The sequence below is a fragment of the Copadichromis virginalis genome, linkage group LG3, assembly GCF_057382275.1.
Source record: "Copadichromis virginalis isolate Kocher_CV1m ecotype Utaka linkage group LG3, C_Virginalis_male_GT1.1, whole genome shotgun sequence".
In the NCBI taxonomy this organism is placed as follows: Eukaryota; Metazoa; Chordata; class Actinopteri; order Cichliformes; family Cichlidae; genus Copadichromis; species Copadichromis virginalis.
This window is the reverse complement of record NC_140620.1, coordinates 17,809,102-17,826,969: the sequence shown is the minus strand read 5'-3', so window position 1 is coordinate 17,826,969 and position 17,868 is coordinate 17,809,102. Positions and strand designations below refer to the sequence as shown.

General features: G+C 41.0%; 1 protein-coding gene across 1 annotated transcript; it reads right to left on the bottom strand.

Moving 5' to 3' along the window:
* Positions 1–2,026: 2,026 nt before the first annotated feature.
* Positions 2,027–17,573, bottom strand: LOC146713154 (uncharacterized). The gene is made up of 12 exons (XM_085452335.1): positions 17,533–17,573; positions 9,604–9,639; positions 9,429–9,476; positions 9,263–9,307; positions 8,355–8,402; positions 8,059–8,106; positions 3,912–3,959; positions 3,653–3,830; positions 3,471–3,569; positions 3,308–3,385; positions 2,817–3,097; positions 2,027–2,399 (listed from the first exon to the last, which is right to left on the bottom strand). The coding sequence occupies exons 2-11, from the start codon at positions 9,627–9,629 to the stop codon at positions 2,828–2,830; spliced, it is 888 nt and encodes a 295-aa protein (XP_085308461.1). The 5' UTR covers positions 9,630–9,639; positions 17,533–17,573; the 3' UTR covers positions 2,027–2,399; positions 2,817–2,827.
* Between the last annotated feature and the right edge of the window lie 295 nt (positions 17,574–17,868).

Below are 17,868 nucleotides of genomic sequence, written 5' to 3'. Positions count from 1 at the left end.
GACTGAAAGGTGTGTGCGCCTCTTTACTCTTCACCACATTCGCACAATCTTCTGTCAGTCATCATGCTTATATAAAGTATAAACTACAAATATGCTTAAAGGGCAGAATAAATGTCATAAATCCATAAATAAATGTCTGTCCTGTTTATAAGTACAGCTCATAGTGTTTATATCTGACCTCCATATGGCCTCAAAGCTTCAGCTGTTTCATCACTTGTATTAAGCTCAGTTGTTGGAACTTTGTAACATGTGCACTTTTTTCTGTGTATTTAACTGAGTAAAACCTGCAGCAAAGCTTAATCCATATGAGTATAACGAGTTTTATGTCATTAACATGTTTTGGGATTAAAATCAGAGAATGAATGTTGGAAACTTCCTGTGTGACCAACAGTGGCTGCAGGCTGCAGGTGAGCGCCCTGCAGCCGTTTCAGACACATTATAAAGACTTCTAAATAAACTATGAAATCCCATGAAGTGCAGAAAGCTTCAGTAGAATCTGGTTTTATTTATTTGCTCTGAGGTTATCTTGGCACTGAAGCAGCACACAACACAAAGAAGAGACTGGTAAATTTTACATGAGCACAAAGTTTGCATCAAATTTGAAATTCAAATCATTTGTATTTTACTAAGATATGTGGGACTGATTTGCCTAACTTATCATGACCTGACTCTCCTCTGCTCTCCATTTTGAGTCCCTGACTAGTTGTAGTCATAATGTTTATTTGACTTAAGTTCCTTTAACAGCAAAAGCAGAATAAACACTTGTTTTCTATTCAACTTTATTCATATACAGCAGTTTTCTCTTCAGTTTTTGAAGCACTTTAATCCTTGCTGTTTAAAAGTTGAGGAAATGGTGAGCAAAAGATAATCTCTACTATAACAACACCCAACCTGAGGACAGATTGTGTTACCAAACTACACCCTCCACTTTGACAAAGTTGTTTAACTAAGTTGCCTTGTGAGTTTAACAAACTGCTTACTGTTTCAAAGATATCAGCGTATTATCAAGATCTGCTGTAAGATGCATTGTGACTGCAGCATTTATTTAGATGATGGTGTGACACTCATCAGTCATGCTGACTGTCTAGTGTGATGGTGAGATGGTTTCTTATTGCCTCTCCTTTCATGATGCTCATGTGTCTCCTCAGCTCTGATTATTGAACTTAAAAAAAAAATCCTGTGAAAAATTAAATATTTGATCTCGATTCTGTGTTTAATTTGTTCCTCATTCCTACATTTTGTGACTCAGAGCAAACAAAACAGCAGACTGGCATGTGAGAGCCAATGGGAACACTTCACCTTGCAAACAGACTCTATTGTTCGCCCAATGAACAGAATGAATGAACTCAAACAAAACCAGCTGAGGACCGGATGGCATGTTGTGTTTGCTAAATAACAGAATGACATGGGATAAAATTTCCGCCCTAAGCTGTAAAACAATATTATACCAGCATCAAGTCTACCTGCTATAAAGGACAACTTTGACTTATGACGTTACATATACTGTTGAGCTGCTCCCTCTGTGGTCTGAGCCCCTCAGAGTCTGTGTTTAGTGTGGGAGCTCCAGTTTATCCTTCTGACAGATACAAACACACTCACATCCCACTAATTAGCATCTTCTACTAAATTTGTTCTAAAGTCAAATTACATACATACACAACAGTGGCTGAGGTTACCACGAACAAAGGTGTGTTTTTCCTGATTTTCCTATGTTTTCTCTAAAGGACATCCCAAGTTTTCAAAAATGCAGGACACTAAGAACGGTCTGTTTACTACAAGTCAAACATGTTAATTGTATATAAGCCAAGGCAATAAAGCATGCAGCATGGACTGTCAGCTGTAAACCTCTTCTGTAATTATTTCGGATTGTTTTTGATGTTTAAATTATCAGAATAACAAAACAATATAACAAAAGTTGAAAGTATTAACAGAAGTCAATTTAAATAATAAATAGATCAAGATAATTTTTTTCCCGTAACACTGCCAGAGCAGTACTTTCAAACACATTACTGTCAGTTAAGGGAAAATATTTTTTGAACTTGTGGCAGGGTTGTGGCCTCTGGCCGGCTGCAGTGGAGAGGTGGTGCAGGAGCTCATGGGGCAATGTCAACAGAGGGGGACAGGTATTTATGTTCAATTCAGTTTTATTTATACTACTATACAAATCACAGCAGCCTTTGCCTTATATTGTGAGGTAGACCCAATAATACATACAAAGAAAAACCCAACAATCATATGACCCCATATAGCAAGCACTTTGGTGACAGTGGGAAGGGAAAAAAAAACAAAACCCACTATCTTTTAACAGGAAGAAACCTCCGGCAGAACCAGGCTCAGGGAGGGGCGGCCATCTGCTGCGACCAGTTGGGCTGAGAGAAGGAAAACAGGATAAAGACAAGCTGTGGAAGAGAGACAGAGACTAATAAAAAGTATGTTTCAATACAGAGAGGTCTATTAACACATAATGAGTGAGAAAGGTGACTGACGAAGAATTACTCAATACATCATGGGAATCCCCAGCAGCCTACGTCTATTGCAGCATAAATAACTAAGCGTCACTCTGAGACTGGATATTTCTCATTTTAGAGATATTGTGCAAATGGCAGAAAGCAGTCATACACATTTGTTTAATATGTACATTGAAGGACATATCCTGGTCAAAAATGACTCCAAGGTTCCTCACAGTGGTGAGATTCTGTAGACCTTTACTTTGTTCAGGGATGAACACAGGTGGTGACTTATAACATCCTATCATTCACCGACAGTGCAGTCTTGAGATCCCTACTCGGCTGTTTCAACCTCCACTCACCCCTTACCTCATGTGGCCTCAAGGACTCATCATATTATCTTCAGTCTGGTTCAAGTCTAGATGCTGGAATGTCCAAGAACATTTACGGACATGTTCAGAGTTGTCCTGGCAGGGTGACGTGGCAGAATCAGCTCTGATTTCTTGTGGGAAAAAGTTCCAAGCATCTTGCCCTGGATGATGATTTTTCCAGTCAGGCTGAAGAGGGGGATTGTTCAGCACCAATAAGCTGCTCAGCCAGTGGCACTTCGAGAGGAGATTATTCCAGCTATCATCACAAGGTTCACCTTCCTGTCCATGACCCATTGAGAAATGATTCAAGTTTATATGACTACAAACAACATTTAGTCCAAAAAAAAAAAAAACCCCGATGTCCTGTTTAAGTTACTGTTTCTTATTAAACACACAATTTAACATCTTGCGATTGGTTCCCTGTCCCACAAATGCACAGTGTTGTGTATTTACAATGTGTGTAATGTTGTGTCTGTAATTCCCACAAACCTGAACAACAGTGTCTTTGAATCTGTAGTAAACAGCAAGCTGAAGGTTCTGAATGGTTAACTTTGTGTATTCATGAACCTAAAACAAATAATGAAACCTGTCATTGATCTTTATCACAGAAGCTTCAGTGATCATGTTTAACACATCCAAAACACATCAGTACCTTCGGAGATGCTAGAGTGTTGTCCGCATGTAGTTTAAATGCTGACTCTATCAGTTTCTTCTTCTGCTCTATTGCGTCTGCCCCATGTTGAAAGCTGTGCTATAATCATGAGAGGGATTTTTTTTCTAAGAACAAAGTTCATATTACACTCCAATCTCACCTCTTTAGACTGTATAATGTACCTTAATCCAAGCTTTCAATATCTCTGGGTCGCTCTGAGTTTTCTGCAGATCAGGCTTGATTTTAGGCCAGTCCTTCCTCAGCTCTTTATACATCTCTTTCAGTCTGGTTTCATTCACTGGGTTGTTCATGTCTTCAGAGTTCCCCGTCTTTAGTGCAAGATCAACATCTCCTGCCACTCTGGATAATATTGAAAGTGAAAAAACAAAACAGATGGCAATGTCTGGAGAATCAAACACAATCAGTGTTTCTGTACATTACCTGTCTTTGAATGATTTATACTCTTCTTTAGTTTTTTCATGTGCAGATCTGTGGAATAGTGTTAGGTACAAATAAATGATTTGTTTCTGTGCTCCACAGTTCACATGACTATAGATAAGATATCGTTTCAGTGGTTTCAATTTCCTTTATCTGAAAAAATTTTAAATTAATAATTTGTCATGACCTTTGGAGTCTTTAGTTGCCAAAGCAGCTATTTTGAATCTAAAAATAAGAATACATCCACCAAACTAATTCTTTTGTCACAAGCATACAGCCATACCAACAGAGGAGTTCCTCAAAGATGAAAACTGGAGAAAAATCACATTTAAAGACAACAAGTAGTCATTTAATTAAAAGTTATGAACATGAATACCTTGATATAAATATCATCGCTGTGTTTGACACATTGTCATGCTCTAACATTAAGGTATAAAATACTTCTGTAACTTCTGCAAAATGTAAACAGCTAATACCTAAAAAGTCTGCAATCTGCACTTTCATTATTGTATGTCACATATTACATATATTTTTGAATCGTGAGTACAGGGTAGAAAAAGGGAAAATGTTTCTCTGTTCCAAATATTATGAAGGTCACTGTGATTGAGGAAACATGTTTCTGTTAACCCTTTAAGACCTAGCATAGAACCAAGTCCGCCATAGCTTATATTATATTTTTACATGCTGTAGTGCCATTTTTGGGAGCATTTCAAGTTGCTATACATCAATACAACCATTATAGCTCATATTGTAATAATATGTCTGCATTAGGTGCATAGTAATTACATAAATTGCAAAAAAGTACAAAAAAAATTTTGAAAATCGTTTTTGTTTTTTAACATATATTTCTAGTTAGAGAAATTTAAATTTAAAATTTAATTTAAGAGGCTTATCCCTCAAAAATGTAAATAAAAAAAAGTTGCACAAAATAGTTTCCCACCACAGGAAATTTATTTTGAGTGTCTTCATAGTTTTATTTTTGAAATACACCAATCTTTATATACTGCAGGAAAAACGAAAATAAATATTATACTGCAAATTTGCAAAAAAGCAGCATATGCATCAAAATAAACTATTTCCAGCAGTGCAATATGAGTCCTAAGCATCCCAGAAACAACATAGAAAGTCATAAAGTCAAAGATAACTTTTAAAAACACCAGTTGTCATGAGGCCCTGATGGTAAAAAAAAAAAAAACAAAAAAACCTCCATTTCTGCGAAAATGATGTCACTTCCGGTTTCGGGCAGGTAATGGCGGACACGCAAAAGTTCACGCTGACGTCTATTCCAATGTAAGAAATGTTATGAACAGCGGCAACACGTGTTTCTGGAATATTATGTTTTTGTTGCTGCAAGAGCTTTTTATGCAGTTTTTGCAAAGCTGTATGTGGAAGGAAACTGTGACCTAGGACAAGCTGATGGTATAAGATGTAAGTACAACTCCTCCAGTTTCATATGCAAAAAAAATTATTGTGCTAGCTTACGTGGTTGCAGAGCTACCGGGATTTAAAAATAGTTACGCAAAACAGAGCGTGCCCGCTCCGACCAGCTTTAAAGGGTTAATGAAATAATAAATTAAAAAAAAATCAAATTATAAAAGTAGGCTGTCACTACTGTCATGATTCGGCTGTGTACAGTAGTGATGTGACGTTCTGTATCGAGGCTTCGAAGCTTGTGTTGAGTAATGAATGGGGCGTTTCCGCGATGCGCGTATCGAGGCTTGCTTCATTTATGGGAGGAGCTGAAAATGATGACGTCCGAAGCCTCGCTGCCCGGCTGTACCACGTGACTGGTTCATGAAGTGGTTCGAACTTTGCCGCGAGATATGACAGCGATATAAACCCCTCAGACTTCATTCAAAATGTGGGTGTTTGATGGAGAGTTGCGGTTAGTGAGAGTTTGGAGAGAGTTTGGAGGTTTATGAGAGTGAGGAGAGAAAGTCAGGAGAGAATGGAGCCAGCTAAGAAGAGGAGGATGTCCTCCCCTGTGTGGGAACATTTTGATTTTATTCGTCCCAACAAAGTATGTAAATTTCTACAGAAGATGTATTTTCATAATACTGATGGTGCAATAAAACTTATGTTAAGCTGTCTGTACTTTTGTACAAGGTGAAGTGTTTGCTATGTGCCAGGGAGCTGGGATATAACAACAACACCTCATCCATGCTTAGGCACTACAGAGCTTTGCATGAGAATAAGGGAACAGCGATTGTGGAGCAAGACCAGGTGAGCCATCAAATGCCATGATAATATAGCATGCAGTAATGTTACTAAATGATATAACAATATTATACAATGCAATAAGTTACGTATGTGATATTTATATTTGTGCTTTGTCTTTATTGTCTTTCCTCAGGAGAACAATCTCAAATAGATGAAGACCTGGTCAGCATGGTGATTGAGGACTCCCAGCCATTTAGCATTGTGGAGGACAAAGGATTTAAAAGATTTGTTAAATCATTAAATCCTAGCTATGTTCTCCCCACTAAAGGTTATAAAAGCAGTGGAAATTTAGTTTTTACAGAATAAAATGTGAACAGGCAGGACTGAGGCTCAAAGCCTCAGTGTGTAGCTGTCCATACCTCAACGTTACAAAAGCACAACTACTGTCCACACCCCAACCACACCTCACCTCACAGTAAAGGATCATTTCCATTTTAAGCATTTCCAAATGATCATTTTCCATACTGCCAGTATAAATATACACAGTATACTGCATCACTACAATATAGATGTTTTACACACTCCTTTTGTTGTTGACATTTACAGACTGTGTGCAAAATGCACCAAGAGGAACACAGCATGAGGGAGGACACAACACTGATACAGAGAAACACAGGGCTTAAATACACTGGGGAGTAACGAGGGGAAAGAGACACAGAAAGACCGCACAGCTGGGACAAAGCAGACATGACGAGACCAAAGGGAAGCAAAACTCAATACATTCACGTAGGACACAGAACTTCAAAGTAAAACAGGAAACGTAACACTGAGATGCAGACTTAACTAGGTGATCCAGTTGTTGTCTCCTGTGATCCAGGAGAGACAGAGCAACTAAGAAACAAAGGCTACGTTCACACTGCAGGCGAAAGCGCATCAAATCTGATTTTTTGGACCCTATGTGACCCATATCCGATGATGGTATGACAGTGTGAACGGCACAAATCCAATATTTTCAAATCCGATCTGGGTCAGTTTCGTATGTTTAAGGCAGGGATAGCTCAGTAGGTAGAGTGGTGGCCCCATGATCGGAAGGTCGGGGGTTCGACTCCACTGAACGGCTACCCTGAGGTACCCCTGAGCAAGGTACCGTCCCTACACACTGCTCCCCGGGCGCTGCATTGGTGGCTGCCCACTGCTTCACTGGGTGAATGGGTTAAATGCAGAGGAACTTGTTCCCTATGGGGACTAACACGCACACTTTACTTTACACACTTTACTTTACTTTACACTTAAAGTATGTGGTACTGAATCCAATACATATCCGATGTTTCAGAAAGCGACTGCTGTGTGAACGGTCAAGTCACATTAAATCTGTCTTTTACGTCACTGACACAAGACAGACGCCAATTATCAACACCGGAGAAGACATCGTGAACGTTTCCTGGCCATCCAGTGAAACTGTTGGGAAGACAACGTTGGAGAAACGTGAACATTTTATTTGTACTGCATAATCTGCAGAGTCTGACAGAAATCTGCAACTATCCTTTCAAGCACCGCTCCTCTAAAACAGCAATAAGGATCATTATTAGGTTATCTACATTATTATGTAAATAACAAAATAACTTAAAGCAAAAATTGGGAAACGTAAAGTCCGAAGTCTTTATCTTAAGGGCCATCTGTCAAACAATATTGTATGCTCTGGGTCTAAACAGAGCGCGTTGTGTGTGAAGTCTTCTTTTGCGCATGCGGGCCGCTTTGAGCGTTCACACTAGAGCGCGTTTGCTGTCGCGTTTTATTTGTTGTGTGAACGAGCAGACAAAAAATCGGATTTGATCAAAAAATCAGAATTGAGCATTAAGACCTGCAGTGTGAACGTAGCCATAGAGACCAAACATAAGTGAGGCACAAATAACACAAAAAATTGGGTGACCCAGGACCATAATGTGGATTTGAAGCATTTTAAGTATTTTATGTATTGAAATGTGCTTACCTTTCTTTTTCGATTTTCTGTTTGTAAAACTTTTCCATTCCACCCAAACTGTTAAAACATAAAGAAAGAAGTTATTCCGATACCAATCTTTTAGTAAAATAGTAGTGTGTAAAATGGTCTGTGCCTTTTTGGACGAAGTTTAACAATTAATTCAAAAAAGGATAAAAGTTCAAGTCTAAAATGAACTAATATTAGGAACAGAATGATCTAAATAATCATGGACGTGTATATTGAGCAACAGTGGATATAAATACTGGTTCATGAGTGTCAATAAAAAAATGTAGAAATATAATTACCCTGCTTGGTGGAGACTCACTTTGTAAACTTCTTCCATTTCACCCAAACTATTTAAAAACATAAACAGATTCATCTGTTAAAACGCATCAGTTCATACATTCATTGTTAAACGCAGATTCTGTGAACAATATCCGAAAGATGATTTTTAAACATAATACCAAACAGATAGAAACCAATCTTAACCGTTTAAATTCCAATTTGTTTTTTAAACAAAAAAAAAATCAGTTTTCTTTGATATTGTAAATCACTGTTATTAAGTTATTATGAAGTTGGTGATCTGTTCCATGGCACACTTCGGCATCCTTCTTTTGAGCCACTGAAGGATTAGTGAACTTCATGCTCAGTTGGTTTACAGGGATAAGGGTGGTCCAAAGGGATTACTGAAGGTAGTTTCTGGATGGGAAAAGGGTGGTCATCTGGCTCAATCCAGCGATTCTGCTGAAGGCCTTGTCCAAATTTCACCTATTCCAGTCCACTGAGCTACCGACAGATTCCACTAAGAGCCTTGACCAGGAGGCGGCTCAGCAGGCTACTCTGTGCTCAGGTCATTGCAGGCGGTAGGTGTGGGTTAGAGAAACCTACATTTCATGACCAACAAACTGCTAAAACCTCCCTTATTCAGGTTATAGATATGCTCACACTTGCTGATGATCAATAACACAGGTCTGCGACCAGTGTTGCATAGGATTTTTTGACCGTTTTTGAGAGATTTTTACTCACTGAAACCGAGAAAAAATATTTTGAAAATTTAATCCCAGCAGGTTTTAAGTTGATGCGTATTATCAATCATACCACTCTGCAAAAGACTAAAATTTCCCTGTTTAAAATAATGCTTTAACAATGTTATTGTAATTATGTGAGTTTGTACAGTAGACTCTGATGTTTCACCAGAATATGCCAACAGTACCTCTCTTTGACTGGATTCAGTTCCTCCTCTAGATGTTTCACAGACCTGTGAGAGAAAATTCATGTTTTTAGTTGCAAAACACTGCTACATTTCCCTGTTTAAAATAATACTTTATGTGAGTTTGTACAGTAGACTTTGATGTTTCACCAGAATATGCCAACAGTACCTCTCTATGACTGAATTCAGTTCCCCCACTTGATCTTTCACCACAGACCTTGGCGACAAATATACAGCTTGTAAAACAAAAGTCTCGGTGAACAGATTTCAAAAAATGAAATAACAAGAAGGAATGAGAAACTTGAGGCTTTTATGAAAGATGAGAAAGATGAAAAAATGTTTACTTGGCCTCCTGAAGTGTTTTTTCCATCTTAGCCAAACTGTTTGAAAACATAATAGAGAGGTTATTCACAATCAGTGGTGGTCAAGTTACTTGAAAAAAGTAGTCAGTAACTAATTACTGATTACTTCCCCCAAAAAGTAATTCAGTTACTTGACTGATTACTTATTTTGAAAAGTAATTAATTACTTAGTTACTTAGTTAATTAGTTACTTTTTATAAACACGATTTACAACCTGAATAGGTGATAAAGCAATAGATCTTTCAGCCCAATTCTGCTTTTTCTACATAATCCATCATACAAAATGTAATCAAATGGGAAACTCTCTTTTTAAAACTTGTTTTATTAGTTTTAATCTGTTAACTTTATGCATCAAGCAAAAAATAAATTATATGCAACATTCACTGACTGGAAGAAATTTGTTTAACATTTAAACCTATTTTCTGCACATTCCAGCACATAAAATCTTTTTTTTGTGTGTTTACTCTCAGTCTTTCAAATAGATGCAGGTAAAACACACCAGAAAATAAATAAAATCAAAGATTAGCGGTCCTGTTGCTCTATTTTCACCTGTATAACAGGTGGAGGTTTGCCATGGTGTAGGTGAGCTGCAGCGGTCAGTGGAAGAATCCACGAGTTTCAGAATCAGAATCAGAATCAGAATCAGAATCAGAATGGGGTTTATTGCCAGATGTTGAGGTTTACAACATTAGGAAATTGCTGCGGTGCTTCAGTGCAAACAATAAGAATTAAAGTGCTATGTAGAAAGAAAGATATGTGCATGAGATATACATGAGATATATACATGAGAATAAGAATTATGAGTGCTACGTAGAAACATATATACATGAGTGCAGGTGGTGATCAGTGCCAAACATGAAATGATGCAGTGACACAGCGTAGGGTCATGTGTTAGTGGCGGGTACAGTCATGTGGTTATTGTTCATGTGTCCAACAGCAGAGGGGAAGAAACTGTTCTTATGGCGAGAGGTTCTGGTGCGAATGGACCGGAGCCTCCTGCCTGAGGGGAGCAGGTCAAACAGACTGTGTCCAGCGTGAGAAGGGTCAGCTGAGATCCGAGCTGCACGCCCCAGTGTCCTGGAGGTGTACAGGTCCTGCAGAGATGGGAGTCTGCAGCCAATCACCTTCTCAGCAGAGCGCACAACACGCTGCAGTCTCTGTTTGTCCCTGATAGTGGCTCCAGCGTACCACACGGTGATGGAGGAGGTGAGGATGGACTCGATGATTGCAGTGTAGAATTGCATCATCGTCCGTGTTGGCAGGTTGAATTTCTTCAGCTGCCTCAGGAAGTACATCCTCTGCTGGGCTTTCTTGATGACGGAGGTGATGGTGGGCTCCCACTTCAGGTCCTGGGTGATGGTGGTACCCAGGAAGCGGAATGAGTCCACAGAGGTGATGGGGGTGTCAGTCAGGATGATGGGGGGGAGTGGGGCTGTGCGCTTCCTGAAGTCCACAATAATCTCCACTGTCTTCTGGGCATTCAGCACCAGGTTGTTGTGGCTGCACCAGGTCACCAGACGTTCAACCTCCCTCCTGTAGGCAGACTCATCCCCGTCCGAGATGAGCCCAATAACGGTGGTGTCATCTGCGAACTTGATTAGCTTGACAGACTGGTGGGTGGAGGTGCAGCAGTTGGTGTACAGGGAGAAGAGCAGAGGAGAAAGAACACAGCCCTGAGGGGAGCCGGTGCTGATGGTCCGGGAGTCCGAGACATTCTTTCCCAGCCTCACATGCTGCTTCCTGTCCGTCAGGAAGTCAGTGATCCACCGGCAGATGGGATCAGGCACATTCATCTGGGAAAGCTTGCCTCGGAGATGGTCTGGAAGGATGGTGTTGAAGGCAGAGCTGAAGTCCACAAACAGGATCCTGGCGTAGGTTCCTGGGGAGTCCAGATGCTGCAGGATGAAGTGTAGGGCCATGTTGATGGCGTCGTCTACAGACCTGTTGGCTCTATATGCAAACTGCAGGGGGTCCAGGAGGGGGGCCGTGAGGGTCTTGAGATGGGAGAGAACCAGGCGCTCGAATGACTTCATGACCACAGATGTCAGAGCCACGGGTCTGTAGTCATTTAGTCCAGTGATCCTAGGTTTCTTGGGGACAGGGATTATGGTAGAGGACTTGAAGCAGGCAGGCACATGACATGCCTGCAGTGAGGAGTTGAAGATGCCAGAAAACACTGGGGCCAGCTCGTTTGCACAGTGTCTGAGGGTGGCAGGAGACACACCGTCTGGGCCGGGAGCTTTCCGAGCATTCAGACTCCTAAACTGCTTCCTCACATCTGCTTCATGAATATGAAGAGTTGTGGTCGGAGGAGGTGGTGTGAAATCCTCTTTTGTGTGGGGTGAGGAGGAGGGTGTTGCAGGTGAAGTGATTGAAGGTGGTGATGGCTCTATGGAGGGGGGAGAGGTGGGGGAATGAGTGTCCAGAGTGTCTCTATTGTTGGGGCCGTTGGAGGTGTGAAGGCTGCCTGATGGCTCGTCAAAACGGCAGTAGAAGTCGTTAAGGGTGTTGGCTAAGAGCAAGTCATCAGTGGAGTGGGGGGTTTTAGGCTTGTAGTTGGTGATATTCCTAAAACCTTTCCACACAGAGGCCGAGTCATTCTCTGAGATCTGCTGCTGCATCTTCTCAGAGTGCTGATGTTTGGCAATGTCCACTTCTTTAGTGAACCTGTACTTGGCCTCTCTGTAGCAGTCCCTGTCTCCGCTTCTGAACGCCTTTCTCTTTTCCAGCCACAGCTTTTTGAGTTTAGGAGTAAACCAGGGTTTGTCATTGTTATAACTCACCCTGGTGCGTGATGGCACAATGCTGTCTGTGAATTTCCCATTACGTCGTAGCGCACTCGGTGCTTGTTTAGAGGTTTTTTAGCTGTAAAAAGAAGTTTTCTTCCCACGCACAACGGACGCTAATGTTTTTAGCACTTTTTATGGAATCAAACTCAAAGTAAGGTCAGTACTTCCACGCTTTAAACGCTGCACGCTCATACTCTCTCCAGTACTCAATATGTTATCCATTGTTGATCTGCACACAGCTGTTGTCACGAACATCGCACTCGCTTACGTCACTGTCATGAGACACCCTCGCAAAAAAAATCACAGTTTTAGTAACGCAGTAACACAGCGTTCGTAACGGTAATCTAATTACCTTTTTTTGCAATAGTAATCCCTTACTTTACTCGTTACTTTAAAAAGTAATCAGATTACAGTAACGCATTACTGCCCATCTCTGTTCACAATACACAATATATTCAGTAAGCTCCATGATTAGAAATAAATCTCTATCTAGTGTTATGTGTACTAGTCCACCACCTGATTCAGCATCTTGTAGAACATCCTTTAGCAGCAGTAACCTGCAGTGGTGGTTTTCTGTGTGACTTTTTCAGCCAGAAGTTTTGTGCTTTGTTCACCTGCAGCTTTGCAAGCGTAAACCATTTAACTATGTTCTTTTACATCAGGGGTGTCCAAACTTTTTTCACTGAGGGCCAAACTGGGGCGACCGTGGCTCAGGGGGTTGGGAAGCATATCTGTAAGTGCCGGTTCGATCCCCGGGCTTTCTGTCCTGGCCGTTGTGTCCTTGGGCAAGACACTTTACCCTACCGCCTACTGGTCGTGGCCAGCGGGGCCGATGGCGCGATATGGCAGCCTCGCTTCTGTCAGTCTGCCCCAGGGCAGCTGTGGCTACAAACGTAGCTTGCCTCCACCAATGTGTGAATGAATAGTGGCATTGTAAAGTGCTTTGGGTGCCTTGAAAAGTGCTATATAAATGTTATTATCATTATACATAAAAATATAGGAGGGGCTGGGCCACTTACTAAAATTAGGCATATAACCTTATCTTTAGTGTATTAAAGTTAGAAAAATCACTTAAAAGTGGTCAAATATGTTATATTGTTGAATATAATTAAAGACAAAACTGCCTTCATCACAGCTTTACATAAATGGATCTTTATTGATTTATTCAGAAAAAGCTTTGGTAGCTCATTCTCAGAACAGCAGCCTCAGATTTCTTCTTAGACAGAAGATTTACAGCACAGAGAAAAAACAATAAAGGGGAAAATGGTACGGGTACATTTCAAGTTTGTTATTTAAGTTATTAGGCTTAGCAACACACCTATTAACGTTCGTTTGAAACCGTTATCAACATTAACAAATTGAACTGGACTTAATAACATGAGTCCATATAATTTTGGTAAATTATTCTGGTGAGTATCAGCTGCACTGGGTATGTAAATCGGGCCATCCAGCTGCGGTGCTGATCGCCACTTGTGCCAAAAATCCAGACAAATGTCACTCGATCAAGGAGCAAATCTGCACCAGATAAGATCAGCTGACTTTGCGTGTGCATGTGCTGTGCACAGCGGTGTGTACTCTGTATGTTAACAAGAAAAACACATATAAGAAAGTGGCGCGCAAAAGCAGGGTAGTGACATAATTGATGCGCATTATTGATATTTGAAGCATGTGTACCTGCACATCCATGCTGTGAGATTATAATATTATTTTATGCCATGTTAGACCCCTAATTAAAGATTGTGAATTATTATGTAGTTTTAGTTTGCATTATTCTCCTGAATTAGAAGAAGCTGATAACTGTTGCATTTGTTAAACTGATTTGCATTACATTAGACTGCTGATTTATTGTGAATGAATGATATTGTTTTATGATGCATTATACTGCTGAGTTATAAGAAATACTGTTCGTAGAAAGTCATCGCCTTATTTGTCTGATTAGAAGAGAACAGAACATGCTGGAGTTTTCTGCCCCATCTCAGCAGGGGCAGATAAACAGGGTCGTAGCTTAGGCGCCGTGTGAGAGAAAACATGTGAATGTTTAGGCTTTTATGATAAGGTGGGGGCACCAGAGGCTATAAGAGTTTGATCAATGCTCCACCATTTTGAGATCTGATGCTGTCTGCGGACGGTGTCCATCTCCCACGTGTGTGACTATTAAAATCATTGTTTGACTCAACCCGGCCGGACCAGTGTTGTTATTGTGGTTTTTCCTCTTGTCTCCATCCCCAATATTTGAATCCGTAACAATGCTTATTAACACACATGTACTGTGGAATAGATTTTTACTCGCCTAAAGTGCTCGTGCTCTCGTCCACTCCCCACAAAACAATTAGTAGCTGTGCGGCGTCTGCGGCATCAGTGCTCTCATCACGACGGAGTAAAAATCAAAAGCACAGCTTTATCAGACAGTTGCAGTTTAATATTGGCTGACGAGTCTTCAGTGCACAACTGTATTTCTGGACATGCTGACGTTGTTGAAGTCCTGCACTTTTTCCGGGCACATTATTTCGGTGACTTTAACGAGGCAATGTTTTATGAGGTCTCCCTCTGAAAATGGCTTGCCATGTCTTGCGATTAGTTGGGCGACCTCATAGCTGGCTATTGTAGCCTTTTCCTGGACCTTTTGAGCACGAATAAAATACTGTTGCTGACCCTGCAGGATAGCTACCCTTTGCTTTAATTTCTGCTCTCGCCCAGCACCAGTGTAGGATGCATAGGCCTGATGTTTGGTTTCATAATGACGTCGTATATTATACTCTTTCATAACTGCCACAGTTTCAGTGCAGATCAAACAAACACACTTCCCCTTGAATTGTCAAAGGAGCTTGCAAAGAAAAGCGTCTGGACTTCTTTAAGTTGCTTGAAGACGTTTCACCTCTCATCCGAGAAGTTTCTTCAGTTCTAAGGTCAAATGGTGGAGAGTCCCAGATATAAACCTAGTGGGAGTAACCCCCCACAGAGGGACAAAAGGACCCCCTGATGATCCTCTAATCACCTGAGCCAAGGTGTGAAACTGGGTGTGGGCCCCAATCAGCCAGAGTTTCGGGTGAGTTCATTGTGAAACCTGGCCCCACCTTGTCATGGGAATTCCTGAGGTCAGATGGCCCATGAGAATAAGAAAGAAAAGTATGTCTTTGTGCCCCCTTCTCCCTGTTAATGCCCTATCGGCCCCCCTGGCTAAACTTTGCTAGATCTGCCCCTGCACAGTTACCAGCCGTCAGCTGCGTAGAAAAAGATCCTGGTCTAGAAAGTAATATTAAATAAATTCTAACAACAGCTTATCAAGCTTAAACGTGCTGCTCTTGTTCATCCGCTCTTTCTGGCACGAAGTGGGCGATAAACAAACAAGAGAGACGGACTCGCGACAGAAAAGCCGATCAGCTGATCATTAAGCAGTTTCACGATTGAAGTAGCAGCAAGAAGAGGCAGTCGCTCCAGGTATTGGTTGTTAAGCTTAACGTGGGAATGCTTCACAAACATTCAGAGATGAACTTACACACTTGCTTTACTTCTCTCTGGGATAACTTTCTCGGAGATGAAATGCTGGTTTGGTAGGGAACATACAAATACACACAGCCGCTCTATCACGTGAGCACACTGCTCCGACGTGCTACGGTTATCAGCCGAGTTATGCCGTGTAGCAAGTTTTGTGAGGTGCTTTTTTGATATTTAATGGATCGGATTACATTTTTTTATTTCTCTCCGATATCCGATCCAGTAATTTACCTCAGTATCGGACCGATACCGATACCTAATATCGGATCGGTCCATCTCTAATTAAAACTAAGAAGTGCAATACACTCAAGCAAAAGTTGAAGTGTGGGCCATATTCTATTCTATTTATAAAATTACTTGCAGGCCAATTAAAAATGGACGCCCGCGGGCCGGAGTTTGGACAGCCGTGTTTTACATGGAAGAAGATTTCTTTCGCAACCTGTCCAAACAGCCGTGCTTGATCAGTTATTTTCTAATTGTGATGTCATTATTATTATTAACCTTTAACCTGCTCACTGAGGCCTGTAGAGTTCCTGGGTTTGTTTCACAACCTTGTGATGAATTTGCTTCAATGCCCACTCCTAGGAAGACTGTCGTGTTCTCCAGCATATTGACATTATCTGTCCATATTTAATGATCCCCCACCCCTTGGTTATGGCTCCTGGATATTTCTTTAAGACACTCTGGCTAGCCCAGCCATGCCCAAAAGCGTACATATAAAACAGCTGTGCAAAAAAAACCCCAGCAATTGTTCACCACTTGATTGCACCTTGTTCTTTGTTTGGTACCATATGTCGTGGTGGTGTGTATCCGTTTACCTTTGTGGTGTGGGAGCCTGTCTTGGCAGCCTCCCAGGATTCTGTTGTTCCCAGTCCCCCCCCCCCCCCCCCCCCCCTCCAAAAAAAAAAAGAAAAAAGAAAAGCTCAGAAGCTGCAGTGATAGTATTTGCTGGTGCCTTGTTTTGCGCTCTCACATCCTGCAGTTCCTTCAGTCCCAGATGGAGGAAGTGATCCTACATGGCATGGTGGTGAGCCACTGAAGGATTAGTGAACTTCATGCTTTGTTGGTTTACAGGGATAAGGGTGGTCCACAGGAATTGCTGCAGGTAGTTTCTGGATGGAAAAAGGATGTTCATCTGGCTCAATCCAGCGATCCTGCCGAAGGCCTTGTCCAAATTTCACCTGTTCCAGTCCACTGAGCTACAGACAGCTTCCACTAAGAGCCTGGACCAGGAGGCGGCTCAGTGCCAGGCTGCCCTATGCTCAGGTCTATGAAGGGGGTGGGTGTGGGTTAGAAAAAACCTAAATTTCATGACCAACAAACTGCTAAAACGTCCCTTAGTGAGGTTATAGAGATGCTCACACTTGCTGATGATCAATAACACAGGTCTGCGACCAGTGTTGCATAGGATTTTTTGACCGTTTCTTATAAATTACTCATTGAAATTGAGAAAAAATATTTTGAAAATTTCCTCTTGTCAGGTTTTAAGTTGATGCGTATTATCAATCATACCACTCTGCAAAAGACTAAAATTTCCCTGTTTAAAATAATGCTTTAACAATGTTATTGTAATTATGTGAGTTTGTACAGTAGACTCTGATGTTTCACCAGAATATGCCAACAGTACCTCTCTTTGACTGGATTCAGTTCCTCCTCTAGATGTTTCACAGACCTTGCAAAACTCATGTTTTTAGTTTAATTAAGCATAAAATCAATCATACCACTCTGCAAAAGACTGCAACATTTCACTGTTTAAAATAATACTTTAACAATGTAAATGTAATTATGTGAGTTTGGACAGCAGACTTTGATGTTTCCCCAAATTATGCCAACAGTACCTCTCTTTGACTGAATTCAGTTCCTCCTTTTGATGGTTCACCACCATACTGTGAGGCAAATATACAGCATGTAAAACAAAAGTCTCAGTGAACAGATTAAAAAAGGATGAAAAGAAGAAGAAATG

Excerpts from the sequence above, each read along its gene's own strand:
- LOC146713154 (XM_085452335.1), bottom strand. The coding sequence starts at position 9,629 with ATGGAAAAAACACTTCAGGAGGCCAA. Across the intron at positions 8,107-8,354 it reads GTGAGTCTCCACCAAGCAGG|TTTGGGTGGAATGGAAAAGT; the intron begins GTAATTATATTT and ends ATGTTTTAACAG. Across the intron at positions 3,960-8,058 it reads CAGAAAATCGAAAAAGAAAG|ATCTGCACATGAAAAAACTA; the intron begins GTAAGCACATTT and ends ACTATTCCACAG.